At 64.1% G+C, this 15283-nt stretch overlaps 1 protein-coding gene across 1 annotated transcript in view; it reads left to right on the top strand.

Annotated features, from left to right (window-relative positions):
• AHNAK2 (AHNAK nucleoprotein 2) overlaps positions 1-13398 on the top strand; it is a 33226-nt gene extending 19828 nt beyond the window's left edge. Inside the window, 8 exon segments of the mRNA XM_036842075.1 lie at positions 562-645; positions 1509-1659; positions 2048-2229; positions 2395-4391; positions 4393-4475; positions 4478-4791; positions 4794-7058; positions 7060-13398. Of these exon segments, the coding sequence (XP_036697970.1) occupies positions 562-645; positions 1509-1659; positions 2048-2229; positions 2395-4391; positions 4393-4475; positions 4478-4791; positions 4794-7058; positions 7060-12924 (10941 nt within the window). The 3' untranslated portion in view covers positions 12925-13398.
• Positions 13399-15283: the final 1885 nt, after the last annotated feature.

The raw sequence follows: 15283 nt of genomic DNA, 5'->3' as shown, positions 1-15283 counted from the left end.
CACACTTGAGATGGCACACGTGTGTGTGTGGGGGGAACAGACCTTGTGCTCCTGTGTGCGACGGGGCACAGGATACGTGCACACATGTGCCCTCTCTGACAAGGAGACACAGACAGGGTCCTGCGGCCGCCTCTGGAGACACCTGGGGGAAAGCATGGACCAGGTGTGTTTACTAAAGGCCTCATTCTTTTTTCAGAATTGTTTACGTACTTACTTCTTTTGGCCATGCTGTGCGGCATGTGGGATCTTAGTTCCCTGACCAGGGATCGAACCCGCGGCCCCTGCAGTGGAAGCACAGAGTCCTAACCCACTGGACGGCCAGGGAAGTCCCAAAGGGCTCATTCTTGTACTGTTTCTTTTTGCCCCCTCTACTTGCGGACACGAGGACTGGGCCCTGTGGGACTCACCAAGGCCCAGAGTCACCTTCCCCCTGGAGGAACTCAGCTCCCCCTGCACACAGTGCACTCTGGGGGATCTAGCCCCTGAGCTGGGGCCTCCCCGAGTCCCTCCCGTCCCCTGGGCTGGGGCAGGTTGGTGACCCGCTGTCTGTCGCTGCTGCAGGAAGACACGCCAAGGAGGCGGAGGTCCTGGTGGAAGCGGGATTCGGGGGATTCACAGACGCATTCCAGGATGAGCCGTCTGGAGGTGGGTGTGCCGGGAGCTGATGTGGGGGGGGCGGCCTGTCCACACGGGCTCCAGCGGGGGAAGCCAGGGCCAGAGCGAGAAGGCGAGGAGCCGGAAAGCTGGCAGCGTGCCCCTGTGCCCTGGGGAAGGGCGTGCCACCTCCCTCATCAGGCCTGGGGGTGTGTAGGGGCTCCAGAACACTGGTCCAGGCCTCCCCCAGACCCCTTTACTCTCATGGTGAAGGGCCCAGACTGCTGACCAGATGGACCTGGGTGCACGGACCTCAGTGTTCTCAGCTGTACAGTGGGTACGGCTGCTGTCTGCTGCATCCAAGGCCACGGAAGGGGCTGCGTCCTGTAGGCTCCCAGCCAGGAGGGTGCGCCGCCTGCTGTCATGGCGGCCCCAGCAATTCTAACGCTCTCCCAGACCCAGAGGAGCTGTCGTGTCCGAGGTCAGGCTGGCCCTGCCGTTTCCGGTATTTTCCTCGGCATTTATGAGCCGCCTTGGTCTGAGCGCCGGCTGCCTTGTATGTGACGGGTGCTTGGAGTGAGTGTGCTGGTGAACCAGGAGCTGATAAAGGAACGCTTTGGCCACGTGCACGCAGAAGACTCTCCCCTCTGCTTGCCAAGCCCCGCTGGGCCCGGATGGCCGGGGCCGGGCTACTCCTGAGTCCTGGCAGGTGGGGACGGGGACAAGGGAGGCTGCTCCCAACTGAGGCGGCTGCGGCTGGCTTCCCGCGGAGCCTGGACCCTGCACCCGGGCTCAGCTGCCCAACGATGGGAGGACTCTGGGGCCCCTGGCCGCAGGGGAGGCAGCCTCCCAGCACCCACGTCCACTGGGGGATAGGCGTATGCTCACTAAGGCCTGATGTGCTTCCGCCCTAGTCCACGCAGGAGGCGACGGGTGGGACACTGAAGACCAAGGTGGAGGCCGGAGCCAGTGGCTACGTTGTCACGGGCGGCGGGGACCAGGGGATCTTTGTCAAGCAAGTGCTGAAGGAGTCCTCAGCTGCCAAGCTCTTCAGCCTGAGAGAAGGTGCCATGGCCCCATCCCCGTGTCCCCGTGGTCCCATCAGGATGGGGGGGGGGCCTGAGGGGGACGAGCCACAGTGGACTCAGCATGGCCCCATCCCCATGTCCCCGTGGTCCCATCAGGTTAGGGGGGCCTGGAGGGGGACAGGCCACAGTGGACTCAGATGAGCCCCTAGAGACTGCTTAGCTGTGTCCAGGCTGGGGCCACTCGCTCTAACAGGTTTTCTGCTTGGAAATGGGGGCTCCTTCCCACCCGGGGCTCAAGAGGAGGAAGGGGCCGGGCAGCCCGAGCGGGGGTCGCCTTCTCGGTCACGCACCCCTGTGGACCCCTCCCGTGAGGCCCGACGAGGTCCGGGACACTAAGGGGCGGGGGCCGCTCTGTCTTTGTCTAGGGGATCAGTTGCTCAGCACAACCATCTTCTTTGACGACATTAAATATGAAGATGCTCTGAAAATCCTTCAGTACTCAGAGCCTTACAAGGTTCAGTTCACAATCAAACGGAAACTTCCTGCCAGGGAGGACGAGGAGGGAGCTTCCGGCGGCGCTCAGCGTGGCTCAAGGGACAGCAAGGAGGCAGGTGAGTTTTGCGTGGCCCCGCAAAGCTGGGCCCTGGCCGGGCTCCTGTGCCCAGGCTGAGGCTGGGATGCCTCAGTGGGACCCCCACTGCACGCTCCCATCTCCCGAGCCCCTGCCTCCGACTCCCTGTACGGGGGGCCAAAAGGTTCTCTCTCCCTGTTTCAGGACCAGGATATCGCCGACGGGTGCACGGAGACCCCCACGAAGACGCTGCAGGAGGACGGAGACCAGGAGAGGCTCATCTCCAAGCCCAGGGAGGGCAGAGGCAGGCAGACCCAGAGGGAGCGGCTCTCCTGGCCCAAATTCCAAGCTCTGAAGAGCAAGCGTGGGCCAGGGCCCCGGAGGTCACACAGCTCTTCGGAGGCCTACGAGCGAGGGGACGTGCCTGACCTGCCCCCCACGAGCACAGACACGGAGGCCCAGCTCACGGAAGAGGAGCAGGTGCCGGGAGCAGGGCCGGGCAGCCAGCGGAAGAGAAGCTTCCCAAACCTGAGATTCCGGGTGGGCTCAGGGAAGGGGCTGTCGGGCAGGGGAGCCCACGGTGGGACAGTCCAGGCTGGGGTCCTGGTGGAGACGGGGCCCTGGGATGCCGGGCACAAGGCCGCCAGGGCTGCCGCACATGGCGGGAGAGAGGACAGGACGGCAGGGGTGCCAGAGGAGGCCGAGCCCACCATGGAGCCCGGCCTCCCCAGTGAGGGAGCCCCGGGGGAAGGGGCCGGCCCAGCCCCAAGACAGAGCGGGGAGGGGCCCAGGGAAGGCACGCAGGCGCTGGAGATCGGCATTGCCAGACTGTCTCTGCGAGACTCAGCAGGCCGAGGCAGCCACCAAAACCACCAGCCAGAATTCCACGTCCGCATACCCGTTTTAAAGCCACCCAAGTTTGGACTTTACAAAGAAGAAGCGCTCGAGAAAGAAGGGGCCACGACAGCTCTCCAGGGGGGACCATGGCAGAGAAGGGTCTCTGGTGAGGACGCGGAGGCCAAGGGGGAGGACGCAGGTGAAGCAGCAGCGCACAGGAGCAGACAACCCCCAGTCCATCAGGGTGCTCTGCCAGCACAAGCGGGAGGAGACACGGAGGAAGATGCAGCCCGGAAGGGAGAAGAGGACAGCGAGGGGGGGGACCCGCACACGGAGGAGAAGGAGGGAAAGACGAAAATGCTAAAGCTCAAGCTGCCCTCCTTTGGGTGGTCACCAGCGAAGGAGGCAAAAGGAGACAAAGTGACACAACTCCAGGAAATGGAGAAGGAAAAGGAAAGCAGCACCACAGTAGTAACATCAGAGACAGACGTAAAAGGCAAAGATGGACTAGAGACAGACAGCAAGTTCAAAATGCCCAAGTTCAGGATGCCGTCCTTTGGGGTGTCAGCACCCAGAAAGTCTGTCGAGGCCGCCGCGGAGGTGTCCGTGCCCAAGGCCCAGGCCGAGGTGACCCTACCCTCGGTGCAGGCCAACGTCAAGACCAGTGACCTCAGTATCAAGCTGCCCTCTGCCGAGCTGGAGGTCAAGGCCGCCGAGGTGGGCGTGAAGCTCCCAGAGGGCCACATTCCCAAAGCGGAGCCCAAGGAAGCGGCCGCGGGAATCGGACTCAAAGGCCACCTGCCGAAGGTGCAGGTGCCCAGCATCAAGGTGCCCAAGGGGGACATCAAGGCACCCCAGGTAGACATCAAGGGGCCCAAAGTGGACCTGAAGGATGCCAAGGGCGAGGTGACGGCCCCCGAAGTGAAGGTATCACTGCCCAGCGTGAAGGTGGACACCCAGGCTGCGAGCACCAAGCTGGAGAGTGACATGTCCCTTGGGGAAAAGGAGGTGGCCGCCAGAGACAGCAAGTTCAAAATGCCCAAGTTCAAGATGCCGTCCTTTGGGGTGTCAGCGCCCAGCAAGTCCGACGAGGCCGCCATGGAGGTGTCCGTGCCCAAGGTCCAGGCCGAAGTGACCCTGCCCTCGGTGCAGGCCAACGTCAAGACCAGTGACCTCAGCATTGAGCTGCCCTCTGCCGAGCTGGAGGTCAAGGCCGCCGAGGGGGGCGTGAAGCTCCAGAGGGCCACATTGGCGGAAGCAGAATCCAAGGAAGTGGCAGCGGGAATTGGACTCAAAGGCCACCCGCCCAAGGTGCAGATGCCCAGCATGAAGGTGCCCAAGATGGACATCAGGGGCCCAAACTGGATTGAAGGACACCAAGGGCGAGGTGACGGCCCCCGAAGTGGAGGTGTCACTGTCCAGAGTGGAGGTGGACACCCAGGCCAATGGGCACCAAGCTGGCGGGGCGACGTGTCCCTTGGGGACAAGGAGGTGGCAGTCAGAGACAGCAAGTTCAAAATGCCCAAGTTCAAGATGCCGTCCTTCGGGGTGTCGGCGCCCAGCAAGTCCGTCAAGGCCGCTGTGGACGTGTCCGTGCCCAAGGCCCAGGCCGAAGTGACCCTGCCCTCGGTGCAGGCCGACGTGAAGACCAGTGACCTCAGCATCGAGCTGCCCTCCGCCGAGCTGGAGGTCAAGGCCGCCGAGGTGGGCGTGAAGCTCCCAGAGGGCCACCTTCCCGAAGCGGAGCCCAAGGAAGCAGCAACGGGAATGGACTCAAGAGCCACCTGCCCAAGGGGCAGATGCCCAGCATCAAGGTGCCCAAGGTGGACATCAAGGGGCCCAAACTGGACCTGCAGTACGACAAGGGTGAGGTGACGGCCCCCGACGTGGAGGTGTCACTGCCCAGCGTGGAGGTGGACACCCAGGCCGCGGGCAGCAAGCTGGAGGGCGATGTGTTCCTGGGGGACAAGGAGGTGGCCATCAGAGACAGCAAGTTCAAAATGCCCAAGTTCAAGATGCCATCCTTCGGGGTGTCGGCGCCCAGCAAGTCCGTCAAGGCCGCCGTGGAGGTGTCCGTGCCCAAGGCCCAGGCCGAGGTGACTCTGCCCTCGGTGCAGGCCGACGTGAAGACCAGTGACCTCAGCATCGAGCTGCCCTCCGCTGAGCTGGAGGTCAAGGCCGCCGAGGTGGGCGTGAAGCTCCCGGAGGGCCACCTTCCCGAAGCGGAGCCCAAGGAAGCGGCAGCGGGAATCGGACTCAAAGGCCACCTGCCCAGGGTGCAGATGCCCAGCATGAAGGTGCCCAAGGTGGACATCAAGGGGCCCAAACTGGACCTGAAGGACGCCAAGGGTGAGGTGACGGCCCCCGACGTGGAGATGTCACTGCCCAGCGTGAAGGTGGACACCCAGGCCGTGGGCAGCAAGCTGGAGGGCGACGTGTCCATGGGGGACAAGGAGGTGGCCGCCAGAGACAGCAAGTTCAAAATGCCCAAGTTCAAGATGCCATCCTTCGGGGTGTCGGCGCCCAGCAAGTCCGTCAAGGCCGCCGTGGAGGTGTCCGTGCCCAAGGCCCAGGCCGAGGTGACTCTGCCCTCGGTGCAGGCCGACGTGAAGACCAGTGACCTCAGCATCGAGCTGCCCTCCGCTGAGCTGGAGGTCAAGGTCGCTGAGGTGGGCGTGAAGCTCCCAGAGGGCCACCTTCCCGAAGTGGAGCCCAAGGAAGCGGCAGCGGGAATCGGACTCAAAGGCCACCCGCCCAAGGTGCAGATGCCCAGCATGAAGGTGCCCAAGGTGGACATCAAGGGGCCCAAACTGGATCTGAAGGAGGCCAAGGATGAGGTGACGGCCCCTGATGTGGAGATGTCACTGCCCAGCGTGGAGGTGGACACCCAGGTAGCGGGCAGCAAGCTGGAGGGCGACATGTCCATGGGGGACAAGGAGGTGGCCGCCAGAGACAGCAAGTTCAAAATGCCCAAGTTCAAGATGCCGTCCTTCGGGGTGTCGGCGCCCAGCAAGTCCGTTAAGGCCCCCGTGGAGGTGTCCGTGGCCAAGGCCCAGGCCGAGGTGACCCTGCCCTCGGTGCAGGCCGACGGCAAGACCAGTGACCTCAGCATCGAGCTGCCCTCCGCCGTGCTGGAGGTCAAGGCCGCCGAGGTGGGCGTGAAGCTCCCAGAGGGCCACATTGCAGAAGCAGAACCCAAGGAAGCGGCAGCGGGAATTGGACTGAAGGGCCACCTGCCCAAGGTGCAGATGCCCAGCATCAAGGTGCCCAAGGTGGACATCAAAGGGCCCAAACTGGATCTGAAGGAGGCCAAAGGTGAGGTGACGGCCCCTGACGTGGAGATGTCGCTGCCCAGTGTGAAGGTGGACACCCAGGCCGTGGGCAGCAAGCTGGAGGGCGACGTGTCCATGGGGGACAAGGAGGTGACCGCCAGAGACAGCCAGTTCAAAATGCCCAAGTTCAAGATGCCGTCCTTCGGGGTGTCAGCGCCCAGCAAGTCCGTCGAGGCCGCCGTGGAGGTGTCCGTGCCCAAGGCCCAGGCCGAAGTGACCCGGCCCTCTCTGCAGGCCGACGTGAAGACCAGTGACCTCAGCATCGAGCAGCCCTCCGCCGAGCTGGACGTCAAGGCTGCTGAGGTGGGCGTGAAGCTCCCGGAGGGCCATCTTCCCGAAGCGGAGCCCAAGGAAGCAGCAACGGGAATCGGGCTCAAGGGCCACCTGCCCAGGGTGCAGATGCCCAGCATCAAGGTGCCCAAGGTGGACATCAAGGCCCCCCAGGTGGACATCAAGGGGCCCAAAGTGGACCTGAAGGACGACAAGGGCGAGGTGATGGCCCCCGGCGTGGAGGTGTCACTGCCCAGCGTGGAGGTGGACACCCAGGCCGCGGGCACCAAGCTGGAGGGCGACGTGTCCATGGGGGACAAGGAGGTGGCCGCCAGAGACAACCAGTTCAAAATGCCCAAGTTCAAGATGCCATCCTTCGGGTTGTCGGTGCCCAGCAAGTCAGTCAAGGCCACCGTGGAGGTGTCCATGCCCAAAGGCCCCGTCCGAGGTGACCCTACCCTCGGTGCAGGCCGACCGCAAGACCAGTGACCTCAACATCGAGCTGCCCTCCGCCGAGCTGGAGGTCAAGGCCGCCGAGGTGGGCGTGAAGCTCCCAGAGGGCCACATTGCCGAGGCAGAATCCAAGGAAGTGGCAGCGGGAATTGGACTGAAGGGCCACCTGCCCAAGGTGCAGATGCCCAGCATCAAGGTGCCCAAGGTGGACATCAAAGGGCCCAAACTGGATCTGAAGGAGGCCAAGGGTGAGGTGACGGCCCCTGATGTGGAGATGTCGCTGCCCAGCGTGAAGGTGGACACCCAGGCCTTGGGCAGCAAGCTGGAGGGCGACGTGTCCATGGGGGACAAGGAGGTGACCGCCAGAGACAGCCAGTTCAAAATGCCCAAGTTCAAGATGCCGTCCTTCGGGGTGTCAGCGCCCAGCAAGTCCATCGAGGCCGCCGTGGAGGTGTCCGTGCCCAAGGCCCAGGCCGAAGTGACCCGGCCCTCTCTGCAGGCCGACGTGAAGACCAGTGACCTCAGCATCGAGCAGCCCTCCGCCGAGCTGGACGTCAAGGCTGCCGAGGTGGGCGTGAAGCTCCCGGAGGGCCATCTTCCCGAAGCGGAGCCCAAGGAAGCAGCAACGGGAATCGGGCTCAAGGGCCACCTGCCCAGGGTGCAGATGCCCAGCATCAAGGTGCCCAAGGTGGACATCAAGGCCCCCCAGGTGGACATCAAGGGGCCCAAACTGGACCTGAAGGACACCAAGGGCGAGGTGACGGCCCCCGACGTGGTGGTGTCACTGCCCAGCGTGGAGGTGGACACCCAGGCCACGGGCACCAAGCTCGCGGGCGACGTGTCCCTTGGGGACAAGGAGGTGGCTGCCAGAGACAGCAAGTTCAAAAGGCCCAAGTTCAAGATGCCGTCCTTTGGGGTGTCAGCGCCCAGCAAGTCAGTCAAGGCCACCGTGGAGGTGTCCGTGCCCAAGGCCCAAGCCGAAGTGACCCTGCCCTCGGTGCAGGCCAACGGCAAGACCAGTGACCTCAACATCGAGCTGCCCTCCGCCGAGCTGGAGGTCAAGGCCGCCGAGGAGGGCATGAAGCTCCCAGAGGGCCACATTGCCGAGGCAGAGCCCAAGGAAGCGGCAGCAGGAATTGGACTGAAGGGCCACATGCCCAAGGTGCAGAAGCCCAGCATCAAGGTGCCCAAGGTGGACATAAAGGGGCCCAAACTAGACCTGAAGGAGGCCAAAGGTGAGGTGACAGCCCCCGACATGGAGGTGTCACTGCCCAGCGTGGAGGTGGACACCCAGGCTGCGGGCACCAAGCTGGAGGGCGACGTGTCCCTTGGGGACAAGGAAGTGGCCGCCAGAGACAGCAAGTTCAAAATGCCCAAGTTCAAGGTGCCGTCCTTTGGGGTGTCGGCGCCCAGGAAGTCCGTCGAGGCCGCTGTGGAGGTGTCTGTGCCCAAAGCCCAGGCCGAGGTGACCCTGCCCTCGGTGCAGGCCGACGTCAAGACCAGTGACTTCAGCATCGAGCTGCCCTCCGCTGAGCTGGAGGTCAAGGTCGCCGAGGTGGGTGTGAAACTCCCCGAGGGCCACCATCCCGAAGCGGAGCCCAAGGAAGCGGCAGCAGGAATTGGACTCAAAGGCCACCCGCCCAAGGTGCAAATGCCCAGTATCAAGGTGCCCAAGGTGGACATCAAGGGGCCCAAACTGGACCTGAAGGACGCCAAGGGTGAGGTGATGGCCCCTGATGTGGAGATGTCGCTGCCCAGCGTGGAGGTGGACACCCAGGCCGCGGGCAGCAAGCTGGAGGGCGACGTGTCCATGGGGGACAAGGAGGTGGCCGCCAGAGACAGCCAGTTCAAAATGCCCAAGTTCAAGATGCCGTCCTTTGAGGTGTCAGCGCCCAGCAAGTCCGTCGAGGCCGCCGTGGAGGTGTCCGTGCCCAAGGCCCAGGCCGAAGTGACCCGGCCCTCTCTGCAGGCCGACGTGAAGACCAGTGACCTCAGCATCGAGCAGCCCTCCGCCGAGCTGGACGTCAAGGCTGCTGAGGTGGGCGTGAAGCTCCCGGAGGGCCATCTTCCCGAAGCGGAGCCCAAGGAAGCAGCAACGGGAATCGGGCTCAAGGGCCACCTGCCCAGGGTGCAGATGCCCAGCATCAAGGTGCCCAAGGTGGACATCAAGGCCCCCCAGGTGGACATCAAGGGGCCCAAAGTGGACTTGAAGGATGACAAGGGCGAGGTGACGGCCCCCGGCGTGGAGGTGTCACTGCCCAGCATGGAGGTGGACACCCAGGCCGCGGGCAGCAAGCTGGAGGGCGACGTGTCCCTTGGAGACAAAGAGGTGGCCGCCAGAGTTAGAAACATTAAAATGGAAGGCGGAGGTAATATCCAAATCAAAAAATCACATTTTAAAATTCCCAAATTCTTCTCTTCATCTGGCAAATCCTTCAAAAGTTCTGCACCAGTAGATGTTAATTTTGGGGTTTCTCTGCCCCCAAGTACCTCTGTCACCTTCTCAGAATTTAGTGGTGGTGGATCTTTGACGCAGGATTCGGCCACCAGGGAGCCGTCCGTGCCTCTTCCCTGGTTGGGTTGGCCTGGTTTTTCTGGCAGCCTTGATCTCAGTGGTACCCATGCCGAGCCTGCCTCTCTGTCTCCTGCCGAGGGCATCATACTCACAAAATACCAGGTGACTCTCCCCGGAGCCGCCGTCCCCCCGGAGCTCCCTCTGGAAGCAGCCCCTTGTTCCCAGAACGATGCCCATCTTCCCAGCACAGAAAGTTCTGCCCGTCTCCCAACCCAGGAGAGAGTTGCAGTGTCCCAGACTGACCGTCCCGCAGGCCCTGTGGACCCCATGTTTCTTGCATCGTACGGTCGGGTGAGTTTTCCTAAGTTTCATCCACCAAAGTTCGGGTTTTCTGTCCCAGAAGCAGCCGATGCAGAGGTGGAGGCCAGTGCCGGGGATTGTGCCCCCTCTCTATCCACTACTGGCCCTGCCCGGGGCCTGGACTCCACAGCTGTGCCGCGCAGCGCGGGGCCGTCGGCAGTGGCTGCAGGTGAGACCCCAGCTAAAGATACTGAACGTGGAGGGAAAGACAGTCCCTTAAAAATGCCGTGGATCAAGCTTCCGTCATTCATGTGGTCCCCAAAGAAGGGGACGGTGCCCCCAGGGGACCCTGAACGCAGCCTGGACGCCGCAGAGCTCGGCGTGGCTGTGGACACGGGTCCCAAGGGCGTGCCCCCTGGGCATCCTGTGTCTGCAGCGGAGGTGGCAGTGGACGCGCTTCCAGACAAGGACGGAGAGGGGAGAGGCATGAAGTCGCCTGGCTGCGCCGTGCTGGAACACGCACCTCCCACAGTGCCCGCTCCAGAGGGAGGGCCCGGCCTGCCACGGGGAGACCCCGCTGCTCCACGCTCTAGGCCCCCGGTGGGCGGTGGCGCCCGTGCCACAGAGAGGGCTGGTGGTGCAGCTGGTGCTGGGGGCACCGGCACGGTGGTCGGCCCCCCAGAAGGAGCGGGCGCGGACCTCCATCTGCCACAGGCCCCCGCTCCCCTTTTGGACTTTGCCAGACCCGACCTCAGACCCAGCAAGGCCAAGGTGGGGGTGAGCTCGTCTGCTGGTGGCCCTCCGTCTCTGGGACACAGCAGCCAAGGGCACGGGCTTCGGGACGGCTCGGCAAGCCAGCCTCTCGGCGAGGCGACGGCCCCCTCAGTAGGAGACCCCCAGCAGCCGTCCTGCAGCCCAGCAAATGTGGACGTTCCTGCGGTGGAGACCGCGGCCTCGCCTGGGGGCTGGTTCAGGATGCCCGCGCTCCGCCTGCCCAGCATCCGGCGCCCCGCCAAGGAGAGGGGGGCGGCTGGGGCTCGGGGGGCGCCAGTGCCCGCGCCTGCCGCCAGCGCACTGAGGGAAGGAGAAAGGCCAGCTCCAGTCAAGGGTCAGGGGGTTCCTGGGTCAGAGGTGGAAGAAGCTATGTCCCTGCAGCCCCCAGAGGCAGGGGCAGACGAGGCAGCTGCGGAGCTCGTGTCCTACGCAGACCCAGACATTCTAAAGAGAAACCTTGAGGAAAAAGGCTCAGAGCCGCACCTCTCTGCTGCAGGGGTGCCCGCTGCGGACCTTTCCCCTTCCGAGGTCAGGGTCCGTCCAGGCGAAGGCTCCCTGCCTCTTCAGATGCCCAGCGGCAGACTTTCAGGAACCCAGGCTCCACTGGGAGAAATGGGCACGGCTCCTCCTGCTGGGCCTGCAGGACTGGACCTTGCTGCGGGGGAGGGGAGGGCAGAGGAACGGTCCTCCCAGCCTGAAGGCCCCATTAAACTGAAGGCGTCAAGGACCGACGGGCCGTCCCAGGTTTCTGTCGTTAACATGGGTCAGCCCTGGGAAGGCTCCGTGGTAACTGCCAAACTGCCCAGGATAAGCGTGCCAAGGTTCGCCTTTCCTGACCCCAGCTCCGAGGCTGACATCTTTATCCCCGCCGTGACAGAAGTGCGGTGCCCAGCGAGCAGCCTTGCCCACGCCCTGCACGAGGAAAGCCCGGGAGTCTGGGGTGCCAGCATCCTGAAGGCAGGTGCTGGGACCCCCGGGGAGCAGCCCATGACCCTTGACTTCTCCCCGGAAGCTTCCCCCATTTCCAAGGTCAGAATGCGCACTCAGCACGCGCAGGGCGAGAGCCCCGAGGTCGCCGTCCACAGCGGGGTGACGGCAGAGTTGGCTGACCTCTCAGGACCCGAGGCTATTTCCACCCGGGTCGTGCGGCAATTGGAGATCCCCGCCTCCGAGACCCAAACGGCTTCTTATGGGTTCTCGTTGCTAAAGGTGACGATGCCGGAGCCCCGCATGCAGGTGCGTGTCCGAGACTCCCGGCTGAGGGAGGGCCTGCAGGAGGCTTCCAAACAAGCTACCCCGGGAGCAGACCCCGCTTCTGGAGATCTGCAGCCGGACACCGGAGAACCGTTTGAAGTGATCTCGTCCAGTGTCAACGTGCCTGGACGGCCAACATTCACGCCCAAAGTGCACTCTGGCCACCAGGGTGCCGACAGCTGCTCGGACGACGAGGAGGCTGCAGAAATTCTCGAATTTCCCCCTGAAGACGAGAGCCGGGAGGCAGCTGCCTCCCTGGCAGAGGAAGGCAGGGCTCCAGAAGAGAAACCAGAGGGTAAAAGATCTTCCGGGCTGTTCAGGTTCTGGCTTCCGAGCACTGGGTTTTCTTCCTCTGCAGAAGAGACACGTGCTCATTCCAAAGATGAAGCCCGCTGGTCGGCTCCCGTCCAGACACAGCCTGGGGCACGGCCCGAGGCAGAGCCACCTAAGAAGCCCGAGAAGGCGGGCTGGTTTCGATTTCCCAAATTAGGGTTCTCCTCCTCTCACACCGAGAAAAGCAAAAGCTCTGAAGACGAGGCAGCTCTGGCAGAGCAAAAACTCCAAGAACAAGCGGTCACGTTCTTCGATGCCCCAGAAAGCTTCTCCCCAGAGGACAAGGGGGCCGGGGAGCCGGCGGAGACTGAGGGCGCCAGGCCAGGCGCCAGAGCGGTGACCACGTCCACAGCAAGGACGGAGCTGGGCCTGCTGGAGCAGGACCCAGAGGGCGGGATGAACCTGCACCCGGGCCCACCACCAAGTGAGGACAGACGGACAGACGAAAGGAGGCCCTGCGAAGCCGCCACCGTGAGGGCGCGTGTGTCCACCTTGATTCACAGCACCGAGAGCGGAGCAGAGGTGCCTGAGTGCGGCGGGGCCCCACCCTCACACAGCCCTCCCAGAGCGGGGCCCCAAACGTGCCGGCGCCCCAGAACCTCGGCAGCAGAGGCGGCGTCCGGACTCCCCACGAGGCCCTGTGCTCCTGAGGGTCCTCATTAGACACGTGTTCCTCGAGATCCCGGCCCGCGAGGCCCTCGCGAACACAGCTGCTGCTTGCAGAAGGGGCTGTGACGGCTGTGGGTGCAGAAGTCGTTTGGGGTTCAGCTCCTGTCCTGCTGCTGCTTCCTGGGGACGGTAGTTTCCCTGTTTCCGGCGGAGTCCGGCATATTCCAGGAAACCCCCTTCCCTGCTCGCTTAGAACCAGCTCACTCTGCTGTTGGATGTCTCGCCGCGCAAGCTTTGGGATGGGTTGTGTGACGATGCACGCGCCCTGGGCTGGGGGCGGGCGAGCCAGCAGAGGCCGTTCAGACGGCCGTGAGTTCCCACGAGACGTCTGTGGGCGTCCGCTTGCCCGCCGGCACCCCCCCACGTGCCCGGCCCCTCAGTGTACCCGCCGCCGCCAGGCTGCAGACGGGACTTATTTGGCTGCTCCCTGGACCCTGGACGGGCAATAAAGGAAGTGCTGCTTCCCCAGTGATGACTGCGAGGTGTTCTGTTCTGCGTTGGAATTCAGCCCCGCTCTCCCCCCACGCGCTCTGTCCTAAACGCTCCTAGGTTGCTCTGGAAAGCAGAGTCAAGGGCGGCTCACTCATCCGTTTGTCTGTCCAGACCCTCCTCTGAGCCAGCGGCTGCGAGAGACCAAGAGGAAGAAGGCGAGGGCCCAGGAGTCCACAGTGTGGCCGGGGACACAGACACCCCCCCCCACCCCCAGCTGGGAGGCAGCGCAAGGCGTGGGTGGTGGGCAGAGCAGGGACAGCACGCAGAGGGGCCCTTGGCCTCGGGGGCGGGGGATGGGTAGCTGGGTCCTGGGCCACGATGGGGGCCCCTCTCAGAGGCTTCCTTTGCCGTGGTGGCCCTCCTCCCCAAGCAGCCCACGGGAAGCAGATTCAGAACAAGGTTGAAGGAGTTTCCTACAAACTTCCAGGGGTCAGATCTCCTCCCGGCTGCCTTCAGACGCCCCTCAGGGGCCCGTGGGCATGAGGCGCTCGGAGGGGGAGCTGGAGCCTGGCCCACCTCCCTTCTGCTCGGAGAGGAGGGGCTGCCCTCATGGCTGAGGCTACAGGAAGAAGAGCAGGGCGGGGGCGGCGGCGGGGGGGGGACGCTGGGCCCAGAGGGCATCTTGCTGCTGCCAAGGCTGCCCCCCCCAACCCCCCTCCCCGTGCTGCCCTGAGAGAGCCTGGGAGGCTGGGTCCTTCCCCCTGGCCACCGTGGGAAGTCCCATCTCCCGTGGCCGGCTGGGGGTCCCCCGAGGTAGGGGATGTGGAACCCTCTGGAAGGCGGGGCGGGGGGAGGGAAAGCTCAGTGGGGACTGGGTCCCGCAGTCAAGGAGGCCGCAGCAGCCTCTCGCAGCCCCAGCCTCGCCCTGCCCATCAGAGCGACGTGGGGAGCACAGCCCCCTGGGAGCACTGCGGTGGGGGTCCGCCTGGCTCCGTGGGTGTCATTCCTCTCCGAACCCAGAGTCAAGGCATGAGATACCGTAGCCTCGGCTGGGGGCCGAGCAGGCAGCTGTCAGCCCGTGGGGAGCCGCTGACAGCACAGGCCCTTCCACCTTCCATGTGGCCCCTGCTCTGTGTGACAACGTGCGTGAGCCACCTGCACTGTGCCAACATCACCGCAAATGAGTGGCTTGAAACAACACACATTTATGATCCCCCAGTCTCTGTGGGTCAGGAGTCCAAGCACAGCTTAGCCGGGTCCTGTGAGGCCGCCATCAAGGCACTGGCCGGGCTGCCGTCTCATCTCCAGACTCAACGGGGGAAGGAACCACTTCCCAAACTCACAAGGCTGCTGGGTGCAGGCTGGGTGCGTCCTGGGGCCCTGTTTCTTGCTGGCTGGAGGCTGGAGGCCACTCCTGGGGCCCTGCCCTGCGGGCCTCTCCGTAGGACAGCTCACGGGAGTTTCCTTCATCAAACCAGCAAGGGTCGGCCCCCCGCAAGATGCTGTTACCACCTCATGTCACATAACCACCTCTGCATTCTACCTGTCGCAGGCGAGGTAGCTGGTGCCCTCCCTCGAGGGAGGGGTCACACAAGGGCCTGGGTTCCAGGGTCCCAGGAGGCAGGGTCTGTCCCCCACACCCCAGAAGGGGTCCCTGGGGCCTCTCATGCCTCATCAAGCTGGGCCTCCTGTGATGGGGGTCTGCTTTGGAGGCCTTTGAGGCTGCCACTGAGGTGTGGACCCCAGACCCACAGTGTGTGAAGTGGGCCTTGCACTGGCTGCGGCCTTTCGCCCTGTTGCCCCGCCATAGCCTGGCGCACAGAGCCCTCCTGGACCACGGCTGATCAGCCTAAGCAGCAGAGGGCCTGGGGTCTGCTGCTGCTGGGGTGCTGCCCTGCAGCACAGTTGCGGTGGGAGCGGG

The sequence above is a fragment of the Balaenoptera musculus genome, chromosome 2, assembly GCF_009873245.2.
Source record: "Balaenoptera musculus isolate JJ_BM4_2016_0621 chromosome 2, mBalMus1.pri.v3, whole genome shotgun sequence".
Classification (NCBI taxonomy): Eukaryota; Metazoa; Chordata; class Mammalia; order Artiodactyla; family Balaenopteridae; genus Balaenoptera; species Balaenoptera musculus.
This window is presented reverse-complemented; position numbering and strand designations above follow the sequence as displayed.